The sequence below is a fragment of the Patiria miniata genome, unplaced genomic scaffold (assembly GCF_015706575.1).
Source record: "Patiria miniata isolate m_02_andy unplaced genomic scaffold, ASM1570657v1 HiC_scaffold_30, whole genome shotgun sequence".
Classification (NCBI taxonomy): domain Eukaryota; kingdom Metazoa; phylum Echinodermata; class Asteroidea; order Valvatida; family Asterinidae; genus Patiria; species Patiria miniata.
Window position 1 is genome coordinate 4,679,212 of NW_024037070.1, and position 16,230 is coordinate 4,695,441.

Consider the following 16,230-nt stretch of genomic DNA (forward strand, 5'->3'; position numbering starts at 1 on the left):
CACATTGTACATACAAAGTTAAATAATAAGTTTTATAATGACATAAGTACTTCAAAGATAACTGTGAAATTTGGACTTAAGTCTTTTTTCTTCTGGTCAAAAGACCAAATTTCTTGTTCCCTCTTTTCGTATATTGAATATGTATAATGGTTTTGACTAGATTCAATCCACAAACAGGGTATATACACATGGATTTTGGGGGGAGGAAGTTAAATTTGAGTCATAAAGTTTAACATAGTCATAGTTTTTTTTGGGGGGGGGTTCGGAATATATCCACTTCAGAATATTCAATCGAGGACTTGGTGACAATGCTTAAAGAGGATTTTAATTCAGGAAATGTTTGTTTAAAAGCAGATGCAGAAGAAAAAAAAATGAGTTTCGAAGGAAGTTATTCAAAGTGAGTAAAGTCCGTCACGAGCAAATGTGGCCCATCAGGCCAGCGTTTATCACCAGTTTCAGTCGCATAAAATGAATGAGAATATTTCTACTCCCCCTGGATGGGATGCTAGTCCAACGCAGGTTACTCCCCAGCTAATGCCGGTACCCATTTATACTTCTGGGTGGAGAGAGGCAAGTTGAAGTTGGTGAAGTGGCTTGCCCAAGGACACAACATATGGCCAGCAGCTGGTTTCGAACCCATGACCTGATCATGAGTCACGAACCCTAACCACTAGGCCACACTCGCCCCTTTGAAGGAAGTTAAAATTACATGTATTCAGACTTAGTCTAAAGAAGACTTCTGAAAGGAAAATAATAGAAGATTATACCCAATTCAAAAGAAACCTCGAAAAAAAAATGCCTAATAATGAGATTTGTGGTATTTCTACAATATACACATGTTGGAATCGGTTGGAAACCCACAGGGGCGGGCACAGGAGGAAAATTGTGTGTGTTGGGGGGGGGGGGAGGACACCAACCTTTTAAAACTTGAAGCCCAGTGTTAACAGATTAAAGACTTCTTTTAAAACGTGACTTATGTACTGATCTAAACCTTTTAGCCCTAAAACAGAGTTTTTCCTTTCATGAACTTGAGTTGTTTTGTTGACACAAAATGTCAGATTTTGCACTATTCCTTCGAGTTTTGTCAATTTTAAGTTAAAAGTAAATATCACTGCCATGGCAGTAATACAAATTAATTTCCCTGACTTTGCTTTTGAGGTTGTCTTTGGCAGTATTTGTTTTGAAATTTACTTACTAGAAATATTATGCCATAAACATTCTTGAATGTAGTAATGTGTATGCAATAGTGGCCTCAGGCCAGTAAATGATAATAATTTGACATTCCGATCTTCCCGATTACCTTTAAAATAACTGTTATTATTTGAGTTTGGCAACTCATAGAAAATAATGGCTCTGACTATTTAAGTTTGTAGTGTTCTTTACTGTGGCGTATAAGACATATATTTATCGTTTTATTGTACAGAAAGTTTCTATTAGTATTTTGTTTTATGGTTTTTTTTGTCTTCATCGTAAGGAGCAGACATTTCCATTCAAGAAAAAATGTAATGAGTAACTTGATGTTTGATGGAATTTGTGTATTTAATCGTTATTTCTTGTCATTTATTTGGGACTTAGGAAAGTCCTGAAATTTCTCCTGTACTACTTTTAATTATAGTTTGTTTCTGTAATAATTTTGATAAGTTTAAAAGTAATATATAACATCTGCTTTTGCTGTAATATTCAGAGATGGATGGATTTGGGGGTGAGTATTTAATAGCAAATATCGTTCCACTGACCTGTTTAAAGTTTAGTGTTAGTGGATGTCGTGGAAAAAAAACACAAGAAAAAAATGCTGTTTTTGTAGTCCGGTTCCCTGACCCGATGCTTCATATGAAACCAAACAATTTATAGACGTTAGGGAATTGTCGGGTCAGGGAACCAGACTATAGCTGGCTTGCACCCGTTCATGGATATCATGTAAGCGATTGCAAAATGTGGACAAATTTAATTCGGTCAATGAATTCGGTCAATTGAAAATGATAGCATGCGAGACGCAAGGATTCACAACATGCTTTGAGTTTGAGACTATTATTTACTTACACAGGCATGCAACTTTTCCTCGGATCTGCTGATTTCCTCGTTTTTTACTTCTCATGAATGCCATTACAAATTGAAAAACACTGTACATAGTATTGTGTGGTTTGGAATTTCCTTGTTTTTCCTAATTTCCCAGTTGCATGCCTGCTTACAGCCCTATAAGGTATTTCATAATAATGTGGCAGTTCCGTGTTTTTAAAAGTTTGCAAATGTTGTACATTGCCTTAATTTCAGCAACCATGTATGTTGCTTAGAAAATGAAGATAGAGTAAAAACTGCAACAACATTACCATTATTGACTGCGAAATGGACAACTCACAGGGCAGCAATTTCATTGTATGTGTGCATATGTTACTTGAAGTTCGTATTTGTCCGTAAAGGTAATATAAAACATTTGTAAACTTCAAAAAAACAAAACTACTAGATTATTATGAAATACCTTATTTGACTGTAAGTGAATAATAGTCTCAAGCATCCTGTGAAATCATGGCACCTGGTGTGCTGTCTTTTTTAAGAAAAGTGGAAATTTTGTATAAATTTCCAACCATGGTCGGCCGACCATCTTTTGGAAAAAAAAATGAGTTTTTCAAAATACTGCCCCCAATTTACCAAATTTAGTTAGTCCACATTTTGTTTGGAATGAGTTACACAGCTGTGAAGGTCCAAGCCAGCTAGTCTGGTTCCCTGACCTTACCATTTCCTGACGTCTATAAATTGCTGTGTTTCCTCTGAAGTAGGGTCAGGAATCAGACTACAAGAACAGCAATTTTGTCTTGGTTTTTCCAGCATCTATGAATACCAAACTTTAAACAGATCAGTGTAACAATATTTGCTTTAAAATACTCATCCCCAAATCCATCCATTTCTGAAAATTACAGCAAAAGCAAATGTTGTACAGTCTTAATGAAGTTTTGGTTGTTGCATGTTTGCGAGTGTGTTTGTGTGTCAATTTTGTTTTCTGTTTGATGATTTGAAATTGGCTTTTAATATGTCTAACGTTTGGGTTTTTATATCTTTGTCCCGTTAACTGCTTGTGAACCCAAAATGTCGTTTTGCAGGTTGTATCTGTTGTCGTTTCGTGTAAGTTTTGTTTTTAATTGCATGATTCGATCAATTTCAATGAGACTTGCGATTTTTACCAACGTATACTAGTAATCGCCGAGTAGTCACAAGACATGTAGAAATAATTATTGTAAAATGGGAACATATTTATGCAAAACCTGGACTGAAAGTATTCAGTTTTAGAACCGATGAACTTAATGTCAAAGTGATTTGAAAGTATTTGTTTAATTGAGTGGAATTTGGGGATTTTGTTTATATCAGAATTGATCATACTTCATGTGTACATAATTTGAACCAATAGAAAATGGACCAAGTGGTTTTGAGTCTGGTTACAGAACGAAACGATTGTGCCTTATTTTCTTTCTTTTTTTCGGGGGAGGGGGGCACCTTCAAGTTGGAGATTGTGTACTTTGTAAGAGAAACTAAACAGCCATGCAAAAACAATGGTACCGATGATTTTTAAGGATTTGCAGTTTAAAAAAATTATTCTAACTGCATGCATTTCCCAGAAAAGTGAGAATATTTACATTAACTTCAGAAAATGTGTTGGGTCTTGTTAGATCATTTTTTTTGTAATTTCCTCCTTTTTTAATGTGAAAGGGAAAACATGCAAAGAATTATTAATTTGTATATTTAATTCATTCTCTTACAACAAGTTCATCTTAGAAGGTATTCCCATTGACAAATATGTAAGCAATGTGCTTCAACAATTTTCAAGTATATACATAAAGAATTAGAAAGTAAGAATTTTTAGTTCAACATTTGTTATAACACCTTGATTTTTATACTAAGTGTGAAAATGTTATTTTCTTTTTTCATTTTGGATTGTAAACACTTCATTATTATGCTTCCTTTTTTTATAAAGTTGATGAATTTTGTACCAAATGAGAAAAACATGTTGGTGCTTTGAAATAAAGTGATTAATGGTTCAAGTTAATTTGGCTGTTGAAACAGGTCTTTTCCTTTTTCGTTATGTGAAAATTTTGCTCAGTACAAAAACATTTGAAGAAGTAAAATAGGTAAACGGAATTATATTGTACAAATTTGTTTAGTGGGTGGAGGGGAAAAAAATCATACTATTATTATTATTATTAATCATTTTTGGTAATGAAACCAAGGATTCCTCAAAAGCGCCCTAGGCACTGTAGCTCGCAAGCCTGAAGAAACCTGTGGAGAGAAGACAATGAGAAGAAATTACAGTTTTAGAGGTGGGAGGAAAAGCCCAGAAGAATATTCTGAGGAAAACCCACGGAATCAGGTAGGGACTGAAAACCCAATTCGTCCAGGCGGGATTCGAACCCGGGTCACAGCGGTGGAAGGCGAAGAAAGTATCGCTACGCCAACCTGACTCGACCATCTACACGGTCAACAACCAAAAAAAAATCACATCACTGTCTATACACGTTTCAAAACCAAACATGAAATAACCCCAACGTGTTCGGAAACAACACTAAATACTGGTTGTATTACTTGTTGTATTACCAGTCTTGAGCCAAGACTAGCAAAACATTAGACTATAGTACACCACTTGGTGGCGCACTCTCGTGCCGCGGGGAACTCCCCAAAATAACGACGTGGTCGCTAAAAATAGATTATCAGTAACTCGCTGCTCGAAATTGAAGATATCACGTAGTTCATGTTGTTATGAAGTAGTGGTTGTTCTTTATCTGTCAGAGGGTTTTAAAATTAAAACATCTTTCAACTTCATCTCTAATTTGCTTGATCGTAATATCTTATCACAAGAGGACAGTATCAATAATTAATAGTTACTCAAGAAAGTCATGTACTACACGTTATTAATACTTAACGCAGTGATGCAATGACGATAATGTGGAAATTTCCAGATTCTAAAAATAGCTCTGAATAATGAGGTAATGCAATCCACACGAAGCGTTTGCTGTTGTGGGGATATTTGCTGCAAATGTGCAATAATCCAATATCGATACATGAATTAACTGATGTTCCTTGCTTTCCACTCGCGTCTTACAGTTGTTGTGGCTCTCAAAAAAGAAACGTAAGTATTTTTGACGGACTTTTTAGTGGCCTATCCCTAATTTAACTTAACTAACATTGACCATGGAGGTAGGAAACACCTCCATGCTAACATTAACAACATTTTTTTGTATTATGAATGAGCATGTTTTTTGTTAATTAATTTTTATATTAGGCCTAATGAGTAATGTTACAATGTTAATTGTCATGTTTATCAATGTCATGTTTGTTTGGCTGTCGTTACGATCATAACGGTAGACCTGTAAACATGGTTACAAGAAACATAACTTATTATTAACTTATATATGTTTAGACCCGTGAACGTGGCTTGTAAACTGAACGTGGCTTGTAAACTACGCCACGTTCTTATGTCATTTCGAACCTGGCGAACGTGTCCCTCTGACTCCCTCCGTTACACACACTGAACGTTATTTTGCCCATGTAATAAGTACTCACATATGAAGCTGTCTTGAATTCTATTTGTACGTCAAAACTTGCATTTGACGACAATTGAGGAAAATTCTGGCCCCGGTTCATGAAGTCCGTTCGCTACTGCTAGCTGCCATTTTCTCCCAACTGCCGCATGCGCATTGCGTTTTATTTTCGTATGATTCGACGGCTGTTTACTGTCGCAGCTAAAACAGACATCGTTTTAGACAAGTTTCAAGTCCTTTCCTCTCTCACCGCACCGCACGCGGTCGCACGTGCGCCCGCGTGTTTGTTGTGCACACACGTACTGTACACGAGATAAGCCGAGCAGCAATCGTCTGCGGGGTTTTTTTTTCGGGGTTGCGACATGAAACAGCCGTCAATCTGTCCAAGCGACTCAGACGCGTCCGGGGTTATTTGTCAGGGTCAGGTTAAAATCTAATTTCTACACGTTCGTATGGGTCTTTACTGATGGGCAAATTTCGTCGAAATTACACAGCCGAAACAATCGGACGGGCAAATTTAGATTTCTAGGTGAGTACTCAACACCCATACGGAATTATGTATGTCGGATCGATTTCGCCAGGTTCGAAATGAAACAAGAACGTGGCGTTGTATACAACGCCACGTTCACGGGTCTAATATATGTTGGGCGCGTTCGGTCAATGTGCGCAATCGGTCAATCGCATTGCGCTGTCGGTCAATCATGAGGCTATATCGGTCAATCCTGCTGCCACCCAGTAGGCCTACCAGTAGAACACCAGTTTCTTTGCGCATTTTCCGGCGATCGTGTACATGTATCTACGGGCCCGGCCCGGTTTTATTATAACTATAATAAGGGAACAAAATCCACTTTTAAATTATTTGACCAACCAAACTAGTCATGCTAGTTGGTAGACCCATGAACGTGGCTTGTAAACTATGCCGCGCTCTTGTACATGTTCAAACCAAGCGAAATCGGCCTTCCGTGACAAAGACTGAACACCGCCTTACCGTGTGATAAGTATTCACATATCAAGCTTTCTTGAACATGTTGAAATCTGCTTTTACGCCAAATCTGGCATTTAAACGATATTCTTGGTAAAATCTGGCAAGATCTCGACGTCCTGCAACCTCCTGATGCATGTGATTTACCACGTGATAAATGCTGCAGATAATTTGGTATCGCACTGACGCTCCGGGCACTCCTGATGTCCGGATCATAAGTGCGATTCCAAATTATTAGCTGCCTTTATCACGTGGTCTCGTTATTGGCCAATCAGACGCCGCCTGTCATATGCGCCACATGAAGCAGACGGGTAGCTCGGAGGGCTCCGATAATTTTGCACGCAAATGACCCTGGGTACTCGTCCAGGGTCATTTGTCAGGGTCACTTGTCAGGTTAAAATCTAATTTCTACACGTTCGTATGGGTCTTCATTGATGGCAAATTTTGTCGAAATGACACATCCTGAACACGCGGACAGGCAAATTTAGATTTCTAAATAAAGAAATGAAATATTAAACTCAGGAATATGATTCCCAAGCAGCAGCACATCAATCATGATCACACCTAGACTGCTTTCTGCCCCCATAAATTTTCCAACTATCATTGAAAGATGAAATCACTTTCGCAGTGATCAGGAAATGTTTTTAGCCAATCCTGTAGTGTTTTTAATATTGCTGCATGCTTTTTGCAGTTTTTAACTTGACCAGTAGTGTGTGATCGAAGAGAGAAAAGGGGAAATTTGAGCTTGGAAAGTAATTGTGCAATTCGGGGGAATGAATGGATCTGCTCGAAAGATTGTCATTTTCAATTTTTTTTCCCTGGGTCCTGTAAAGTTAATAGGTCTTGTTCACAATAATACCACACTTTTGAAAAGTTGTGTAAGTCACACCGTGATGTATAAAATTGAAGGAAAAACAATAACCAAAAAACCCAGGATTTTCTCAAGGAAAAACCAAACCAACTTAGTTGAGAATTACTAATGGTGTTGAATTATTAGATCCGGCATAGCATGAATTTTAAGGGAAAAAACACAGAGAAAATTGAGTCTCAAAAAGAGTGTCAGATGTCACTGAGAATATGTTTGGTGAAGTATAAGGAAATTAAAGAAATATTGGTGTTTAATACCCCCAGTTACAAAAACCATTTGTTTTACAAATCTGCTGATTTAAAAGCAACAACTTTCTGGTAGGTACCATTTTTCATGATTATATGAGATGTTTAAAAGCATTTTCATTGAAAGTGTGGAACTGAGTTTATTTGTAACACAAATTTTTTTTTTCCATTTTGGACAGAATCGTCTGATTCTATTCATTGTTTGTGCTCGCCTCATTTGCCTGTGATATTGACGTCGTGGTCTAGCTCTGCGTAGAACGATGGAGAACGGCCAAATGAACCAAAATGTATCGGTAGAGCCAGAGCATTTGCAGTATTTCCTGGCCATGTTGGCAGAAGAGAACATGGGGAATGGTAATTTTTTTGTTCTTTGGTTTGTACAACTTTTCAAATTGCTTTTCCACCGTTCCTACAACGTTGATAAACATTTTTTGAGTACAGACAGGACTAGAACAAAATACTTTTGTAAGTTTATTCCATCCGGTATGCTGTCGATTTCAAAAGACCGTATATAAATTGTTTTTTATTTCTGTTCGGAATTTCCCAAAACAAGGGCCCGCCGGCGTTGAGGCTCTTGAGTCCAAGTTTGACGACGAGATATACAGAGTTGCGCTAGCCATGGTAAGAGACAAATTCTTTCACTTGCACGGTGGAGTAAAAAAGAAACATCAAAATAATCCACTTTATACCAAAAGATATCCATATCACATCAGAGATGTCATTCATCGGCTGTTTTTCGTTCCTTTTAAATCATCACAATTTGGAGATTATTTTAAGGTATTTTTTCGGAGTGATAATTTTTGTTTTTCTGATGAATGTTGTCAACAGAGCCCACTGGATGCAGGCTCGCAAGAAAACAACACTTCGTTACCAAAAATAGGTGAGAAATGTTTTATTTGTATGCAAAGTTAATCCTCATTTCCCTTTAACAAACAAAACATTTTTTTTTGCAATACAGACCCAAATCGTAGTGTAATTTTGATTCAGGATTCTAATTTTTTTGCAAGAACATTCACAATCCAAACGACAAATCCACATGAACACTGCGTTCGCAAGGGACAACTTAGTTATGATGGAAACATTGTGACAGCGTTTTTTGTTGTTGAAATAACGGCTGAATGTTACAATGAAATAAACTGGCGATTTCAGCGTACCAAAACATGTTTTTTGTGTGATTGCAAAAGGAAACTGAGAAAGATTCTTTACCAATTATTTTGAAATGGGGGCAGAAAAAATGCTGAAAAACCGTTGATCCACCAGAGTGAAAGAATTTTCTCTTTCCTGCAAAAAAGTCTTTGTCGTTTCCAACTTTTGCTTTTCCTGTCTTCCTCTGCCTGCTTTTTTTTCTCTTCCTTGCACTTTGAAATCTCAGATCTGATGATTTCAAATCTCTGTTGTTGAGTCCAAGTTGTTTGTGCTTGTAAATCTTTGTTTATTTTGTGTGACATTTATCATCATGAGTTCTCTGCTGGATATAATATTTGTCTATTTGAAAACAGTGTATTCAATCGGGATGTGTGACATATTTCATTTTTTTAATATGTAAACTTTGGTTGGTTCAGTATCGAATCGCTTCATCAGGAAAAAAAGATTTTTATGTTTAAAAAGAACCTTTAATAAGGGAATAAATGTGTGCTCGAGAGGTTTTAATCACTCTGTTTAAGACCGCTTAGAGTCTGGGTGTTGATAATTACCCGAGCCGGAGGCGAGGGTAATTATCAGCACCCAGACTCTAAGCGGTCTTAAACAGAGTGATTAATACCGACCAAGCACATATTTATACCCATTCATAAATACCTTTTCGGTCAAAAAAATCCAATATTTCGGTCAAAAAATCCCAATTTTGTTCAACAAGTTCACTTCATTCCTTTTGAAACATCCCTCTAGCTAAATAATGGAGTGTTCAGCTGGCAATTAAGATGTAAACAACCCTTTTATGGAGATTCACACTCGCATGGCACGTTCTGTGCGATGTCGCGCAGAACGCACCTGGGGCGTTGCGTTTTGAATTTAGAACTATAAAATTCTGACTCACTGGTAGTGTTGTGCATGCCTACGTGAGGACTGTGAACGTTCAACCAATAAAACGGTAAAAGGCACCGGATTTCATGGGAGTCCACATTTTATGTGACATTGGAAAAGTGTTTAAGACCAGCTAGCCATGTTTTTATCATCCGTTTAAAGGGAATATACATCATTTGCTTTTGCTGTAATTTTCAGAAATGGATGGAATTTGGGGGTTGGAAATATTTAGCAAATATAGTTACACTGACTTTTTTGAGGTTTTGGGTTCGAAAATGCTATAAAACCAAGAAAAACAATCATTTTCCTGTAGTCTGGTTCCCTGACTCCATATAAGAAGAAACAGCAGTTTACATACATTGGGGAATTGTAAGGTCGGGGAACCAGTCTAGCTGGCTCGTACCCGTTCATAGGTTTGTAATCGATTGCAAACAAGTGCGATTGTCAATTGGGGCCACTATTTGAAAAAAGCCAGTTTTTTCCAACGCTGATCGGCCGATCAGCGTTGGAAATTGATACAAAAATACCACTTTTCTTGAAAATGACAGTTTACCAGGTGCCATGATTTTACAGGATGCTTTACACTGTCATTCACTAACAGTCCAGCAAGGTATTTCAAAATGATTTGGTAGTTTTATTTTTTGATGTTTGCAAATGTTGTATTTTCCCTTTAAGACCAGCCACGTGACAGGCTCTCGACCAATAGGGGTGGATCCATAATTTTGGGAAAGGGGGGGGGGGGGGGGCAACCTTTCATGCTTTATACCCTCTGGAGTAAATAAGTTTCTACCAAGTAAACATTTTGCCTTAGTGTGTATTACATGAGGATACTGGCTAGACTGCACATTATGTGTATGTTTTTCCAAAGCGTTGATAGTTTTTCAAACATTTAAAAAAAAAAGGTGAGTTCCCCCCCCCCCCAATTTAAAATATTGCCCTGGTGTGTATTACATAAGAATACTGGCTAGATTACACTTTACAGGTATGAGTTTCCAAAGCTTCAATTATTTTTAATTGGCAAATTCCTCCCCCCCCCCCCCACCAATCCACCCTGTTGACTTGTCTTAATTGGATTGTTTCCCACCCAGACCTAGCCATGATAGATGACATCATCGGACCAGACCAGGAGATGCAGATGGACGTCGGTGCCCCTCCCTTGCCACCCACAGGTGGTTACCACTACCCGATCTCCTCCCCACACATGTACGACTCCAATTACGGCTTCGGGCAACAACAGTTAATACCCAATGGTATGGCACTTGTCTTATGATAACAAACGTCAACTCATTTAAACGGTTTCCTTCCTTCATGATGCTGAGTTCAAACCTTCGGTAATAGCAGAGGTTTTCATTTTTTTTCACAAAGAGGTTGTATTTTTGTCTAGTTTAAAGGTAGGGTAGATCGTTTGTCAGTTGAGCATTTTGGTTTGGTTTGAACCATCAAAAGTGCTCAAAATCTAAGATGGGTGCTTAACAACTATCCTGATGAAGTTTTAGCTCTGTGAATGCTGTAATTCCGAAAAATCAATGGTCTTGGATCTCGGTTTCAGTTCTAAAGTTGCCGAATCATGTTTTGAATGACGCCCGAAATCAGCGTCCGGGACACGTCATTCAGCCGATTGTAGCTACGCGGTGTCACGCAATGAAATGACGAATAATTTTAAGGTTCTCTCCGTGGGTCGCAAAAAAATTCAGTGTTCTTTCAGCAAAACGAAATTCACACACATAGGGATGTGTGTTAATTTTTTTCGTTTTGCTGAAAGAGCGCACACCTTTTTGGTGATCCGTGGACAGAACCTTAAATTGGCGGTTGTGTTCAAAATTCTGTAACTTGAAAAGTACATGAGTGATTTGAATGATTCTTGTACTAAAAGAAAGCTCATGAATTGAGTTTCCATATACTAGATTTTGAAAGTGCTACATGCAGAACTTCAATAAAACAAAAGTCCTGAATTTTGGGTTTCGGTGGGTTTTTTTTTTACTCACACTGTATATAAAGCGGAGAGGTGTATGTAGTCACGAGTTGATCGGCGAGGCAGCTGCCTCCGAGTCCCAAGCAAAGTGTGCGAGGCGAAGCGCCCTCTACCATGAAGCGGGCGAGGTGAAACCGTGCTATTTGTATGTCAGATTAACCCTAATCCTCACGGTATTATTTCTGTATCTCTAACCAGAGGAACTTTTGCAAACAGTCCCCGTTCAGAACCCGTCAGCGATGATCTCGGGCGCCATCCCCGAGCAACTGGACTTTCTCCAGTTGCCCATGGTGACCATCGACCCATCGCAGCTCCAGGAGAACGCATCCTCCCAAACGATGTCCGTCGATGTCCCGCCGGAGGGCATGTCTGTGGAGGTGATGTCGGTCGACCAATCAGAGGTCATGTCCGAGGCCGTGTCCGAGGACTCGGCAACCACAGGAAGCACAACCACAGAGAGTGCTGCCGAGAGTCTCCCAAAGCAAGGCGGAGCCCACATGACGGAAGGGGAGGGGCAGATGGCCCAGAGGCAGGGAAACGGAGAACCCCCTCAGCTACCAGACTGTACGAAAGCATTCTTAGCCGTTTTTATTGGAAATTGTTTGAACAAAATGAATGGTTCCCTGCATGGAGAAAATAAGATGCTTTTATTGCCCAATAGCAAATGTTAGTGAAAAAGTCCCTTCTAAAATTCTCAGTTCACTGTGTGGTAGTGAATCAGAGCTTAACCGAAAAACAAAAGCAAATTTAGATAGGCTGGTTGTGTCTAAGAAGCTTGTCTTCTTAAGCAGTTCACGCCGGGATTTCTTTTTCCGAAAGTTGCGATTTTTTTTTAAAAGGCAAGATATAGCAGCCAACGTTTGATATATAGCCAAACCCCACAAATACTAATTCGGTAGCGTCATGTCAACAGTACATGTATGGTGTTTCTTACCGCAACCTCATATTTTTCAACACTCTGGGGTGTGCCCGCGGAGCGTACTACAACAGGCCATGCACAGCGGCCAAGTTCAAGTACAACACACGGTCCGCCTCCACAGACTTCTCGAACTTTGTGTGTGTGTTCAAAACAGATGGGGATAATCGTGTTTAGACGTCAACCGGAGGCGAGTCGAGCCACACTTGGCATTTTAACCCATCAGCCGTGCCTGTGTTTAGAAACAGCCAGATTGTGTTAAAGGGAAAATACAACATTTGCAAACATCAAAAATAAAACTACCAAATCATTTTGAAATACCTTGCTGGACTGTTAGTGAATGACAGTGTAAAGCATCCTGTAAAATCATGGCATCTGGTATACTGTCATTTTCAAGAAAAGTGGTATTTTTGTATCAATTTCCAACGCTGGTCGGCCGACCAGCGTTGGAAAAAACTGGCTTTTTTTCAAATACTGGCCCCAATTGACCATCGCACTTGTTTGCAATCGATTACACACCTATGAACGGGTACAAGCCAGCTAGACTGGTTATCTGACCTTACAATTCCCCAATGTATGTAAACTGCTCTATTTCTTCTTATATGGAGTCAGGGAACCAGACTACAGGAAAATGATTGTTTTTCTTGGTTTTTATAGCATTTTCGAACCCAAAACCTCAAAAAAGTCAGTGTAACTATATTTGCTATATATTTCCAACCCCCAATTCCATCCATTTCTGAAAATTACAGCAAAAGCAAATGATGTATATTCCCTTTAACATTCATCCAACGGGAAGTGATCGAATTGACTATTCTCCAAAATAATGGTGTTACAATTGCCTAAAGATGTAGTGATGTCATGGGCCTTATTCACGAGTTGGCCATTTTTGTCGAGTTCCCTGAATGTATTTCATTAGTTGTTTTCTGTTGAATGGGATGGCGCCAGACTATTTATGCAGGCACAATGCAGCCTTATTTTACAGTCATATTTGTTTTTAAATACGGCTTTAGACATTAGGGAATGTTTAATTACAAATTTTGATTTATTCTTTACAGCAGACTGGAATTTGTTAATAAATTAACTTGCTTTCATTTCTCTTCGCAAGTTCCAAAAATGAAGATTTTACCTAACTTTCAATTCAATATGGCCGACTTGTGAATAAGGCCCATGCTTTCTCACATTTACTTTCTTTGAAAGCAAGTTGGGAAGTGGCACACATTAACAAAGCCTGACTTCCATCTCAGGTCAGTCCTGTGTACAAGATGAAGAAATTCAATAACGTTTTGTTTCCTTCTCCCCCCCCCCCTTTTTTTTTGGTTAACAGTTAAAGAACTCCTAATCAGAATTCGCTACCGTTCCAAAGAGATGACCAGAGAGCTCATCAAGAATCCTAACGGCTGCCTGGTATTTTACAACAAACCTTGGAACTTCCCGGTCCCGCCAGAACGCTCCCCTGCTGGAGTGGCCTTCCCAGAGATCAAAATGCAGGAAAGTGAAGGAATAACAGAGAGTCAGTTCAAGTTTACGGAGCAGGTCCTTAAGGCTCTGGAGAAGGGGTAAGTGGTTGGTCATTTGCTGCTTGACGTTACTAGATATACTGTCTGTACTACTTCACCTTAAACTTAGAGTACATCATTTGTGATTTTGTTTTGGTTTGAAGCAACAAAAGTGCCCAGAATCTAAAGAAGGGTGCTTAACAACTAACCTGATAAAATTTTAGCTCGGTGAATGCTGTACGTTCCCAGAAAATGTTCTAGGATCTCGATTTCAATTCAAAGTTGCTGAGTCCTGTTTTGAATTGGGCCGGAATTCAGCGTCCGAGACACGTTCTCACTGAGGCCATGGCACTCCACAAAATCGGGATGACACAACACAGGGATGTTACACCCTCACCATGAGGTTAATTTGTAAAACAAATCCCAGGCTATGCATGGTAGGAGCTTTTTCAATTAAATTTGGTCACAATGTGTTTATAAGTGCCTGGCTGTTGAGTTTAAAGTGTCAACGATAAGTAAGCTAATTGTTGTTCATTCTGTTCCAGGGTTTACCTCCGATGCGATGATTATGGTAACATCTACGCCACCCGTTTCTGCCGGAGTAAGATCTTCTGGTACAGCACAGAGAAAGGGCCAATCGCCGAGGCCGAAATCACACGGTCCATGCCCAGCCTGACGTTCCAGAAACTGGAACGCAATCAGGAGGTCATGGTCTTCGACAACATGCTCTTCCAGCGCAAGCTCTTGCACTACGTCATCAACAAGCCCACGTTCAAGAACGAAGCGGCCAAGCAGGCCTCCGTCAAGCACACCATACCCATCAGCCCGGCCATCTTCTTCACGTTTGCCCAGTCCTGGAACCCCATGACCAGCGCCCTCAGCAGCTGTCTGGTGTCCATGGTGGTCAACCCCGTGCGGGCCAGGATGCAGCGGCAGTGGGGGAACGAGGACCGGCACGAGTCCTACGACTTGAGCAACTATCGGCCGCAGATCTCGGCCAAAAGCGACGCCAGTATGAAAAGCTCAACCGAAAAACAACTACCGAATGTCAGTCACTGAGTGAAGGTCATTGAGTAACTATGGGGTGTGTGACCATCGGTTAAGTCTTGCATCCTACACTGCATTGGTTTAATGTTCAACCCAGTCAACTTGACTTGACACAAGTGCTGTGCCACTTTTCTGAAACGTTCTGAAATACTTCAATCAAGTGTGCAGTTTGCAGTGAAAATCGTGTCCGTCAGCGTCAGCAATGTGACATTAGCATGATGTTATTTGACAAGATATATTTAATTACTGACTGAATCCATTGTAAATGACCATAAAAATATTGAGTAAAAGACTTTAAACAGCACTTAATCAGGCCTATTGTTCATTTCCCAATTCAGTCACAGTCGTATTCTACCGGTTTTTTTTTTAAGGTACAACTGATTTTTTTGATCAGTTCGTGCCGGAGGCCGTGATAACATGCACTGGCTGTTTTTGTACCCAGGCATGGCTGACGGATTAATACATCTAGATTGCATTCGACTTGCTTCCGGGTGACGTCTAAACACGCTAATCCCTCGTGCATTTTGCACACACACACACAAAGTCTGTGTAGTCTGTGGAGTCAGACTCTGTGCTGACCATTGTGTGGGCCGTTGTGCACGACCTATTGCTGTACAATTAACGCTCCAGTGCACACCCTGAGTATTGAAACATATGAGGGTTCGGCAAGAAATAATATACAAATACTGTTGAAACCACTCTTGTGGATCAGTATTTGTGGCGTTTGGCTGTATCACAGAAGTTGGCTGGAAAAATTTTGCCTTTTGAAAATTTCGAAATTTTCAGCAAAAATAAATCCAGCGCGAAGTGGTTAAGGTAATTCACACATTTTATAAATTCTTCTTGCTATAAACATCCTACCACCGTTGAAATTTTATGTCTGAGGTCACATAACATGAAACGAATAAATTAGTCATAAAAGGTCTGTATATTTGCATGAGTCATGGTGACTTACAAATTAAAATATCACCCACGTACTGCAGCGGTATTTACGGAAAGGGGGGGGGGGCAAAAATGGAGGCGAATTTCGAACATACAAGCGGGGCCTATATTTGCTTTTTTGGGTGACAATTTCTGTATTTGAAGTCATTAAATGAGTAGTTGACAGAAAGATGGGGGGGGGAGATGAGACATACCTCGTAAAAAAAAAAAAAAAA

At 39.4% G+C, this 16,230-nt stretch overlaps 1 protein-coding gene across 2 annotated transcripts; it reads left to right on the forward strand.

Annotated features, from left to right (window-relative positions):
• The first annotated feature begins 4,950 nt into the window (after positions 1 to 4,950).
• On the forward strand, positions 4,951 to 16,230 carry LOC119739332. Of its 2 annotated transcripts, XM_038214222.1 has the most exons (8): positions 4,951 to 5,113; positions 7,800 to 7,974; positions 8,174 to 8,241; positions 8,449 to 8,500; positions 10,731 to 10,892; positions 11,813 to 12,178; positions 13,855 to 14,086; positions 14,572 to 16,230. In XM_038214222.1, the coding sequence occupies exons 2-8, from the start codon at positions 7,881 to 7,883 to the stop codon at positions 15,083 to 15,085; spliced, it is 1,488 nt and encodes a 495-aa protein (XP_038070150.1). In that variant the 5' UTR covers positions 4,951 to 5,113; positions 7,800 to 7,880; the 3' UTR covers positions 15,086 to 16,230. The 2 variants fall into 2 exon arrangements, with proteins under 2 accessions (XP_038070150.1, XP_038070151.1); XM_038214223.1 differs by lacking the exons at positions 8,174 to 8,241; positions 8,449 to 8,500.

Excerpts from the sequence above, each read along its gene's own strand:
- LOC119739332 (XM_038214222.1), top strand. The coding sequence starts at position 7,881 with ATGGAGAACGGCCAAATGAACCAAAATGTATCGGTAGAGCCAGAGCAT. Across the intron at positions 8,242-8,448 it reads ACAGAGTTGCGCTAGCCATG|AGCCCACTGGATGCAGGCTC; the intron begins GTAAGAGACAAA and ends TGTTGTCAACAG. Across the intron at positions 12,179-13,854 it reads ACCCCCTCAGCTACCAGACT|TTAAAGAACTCCTAATCAGA; the intron begins GTACGAAAGCAT and ends TTTGGTTAACAG.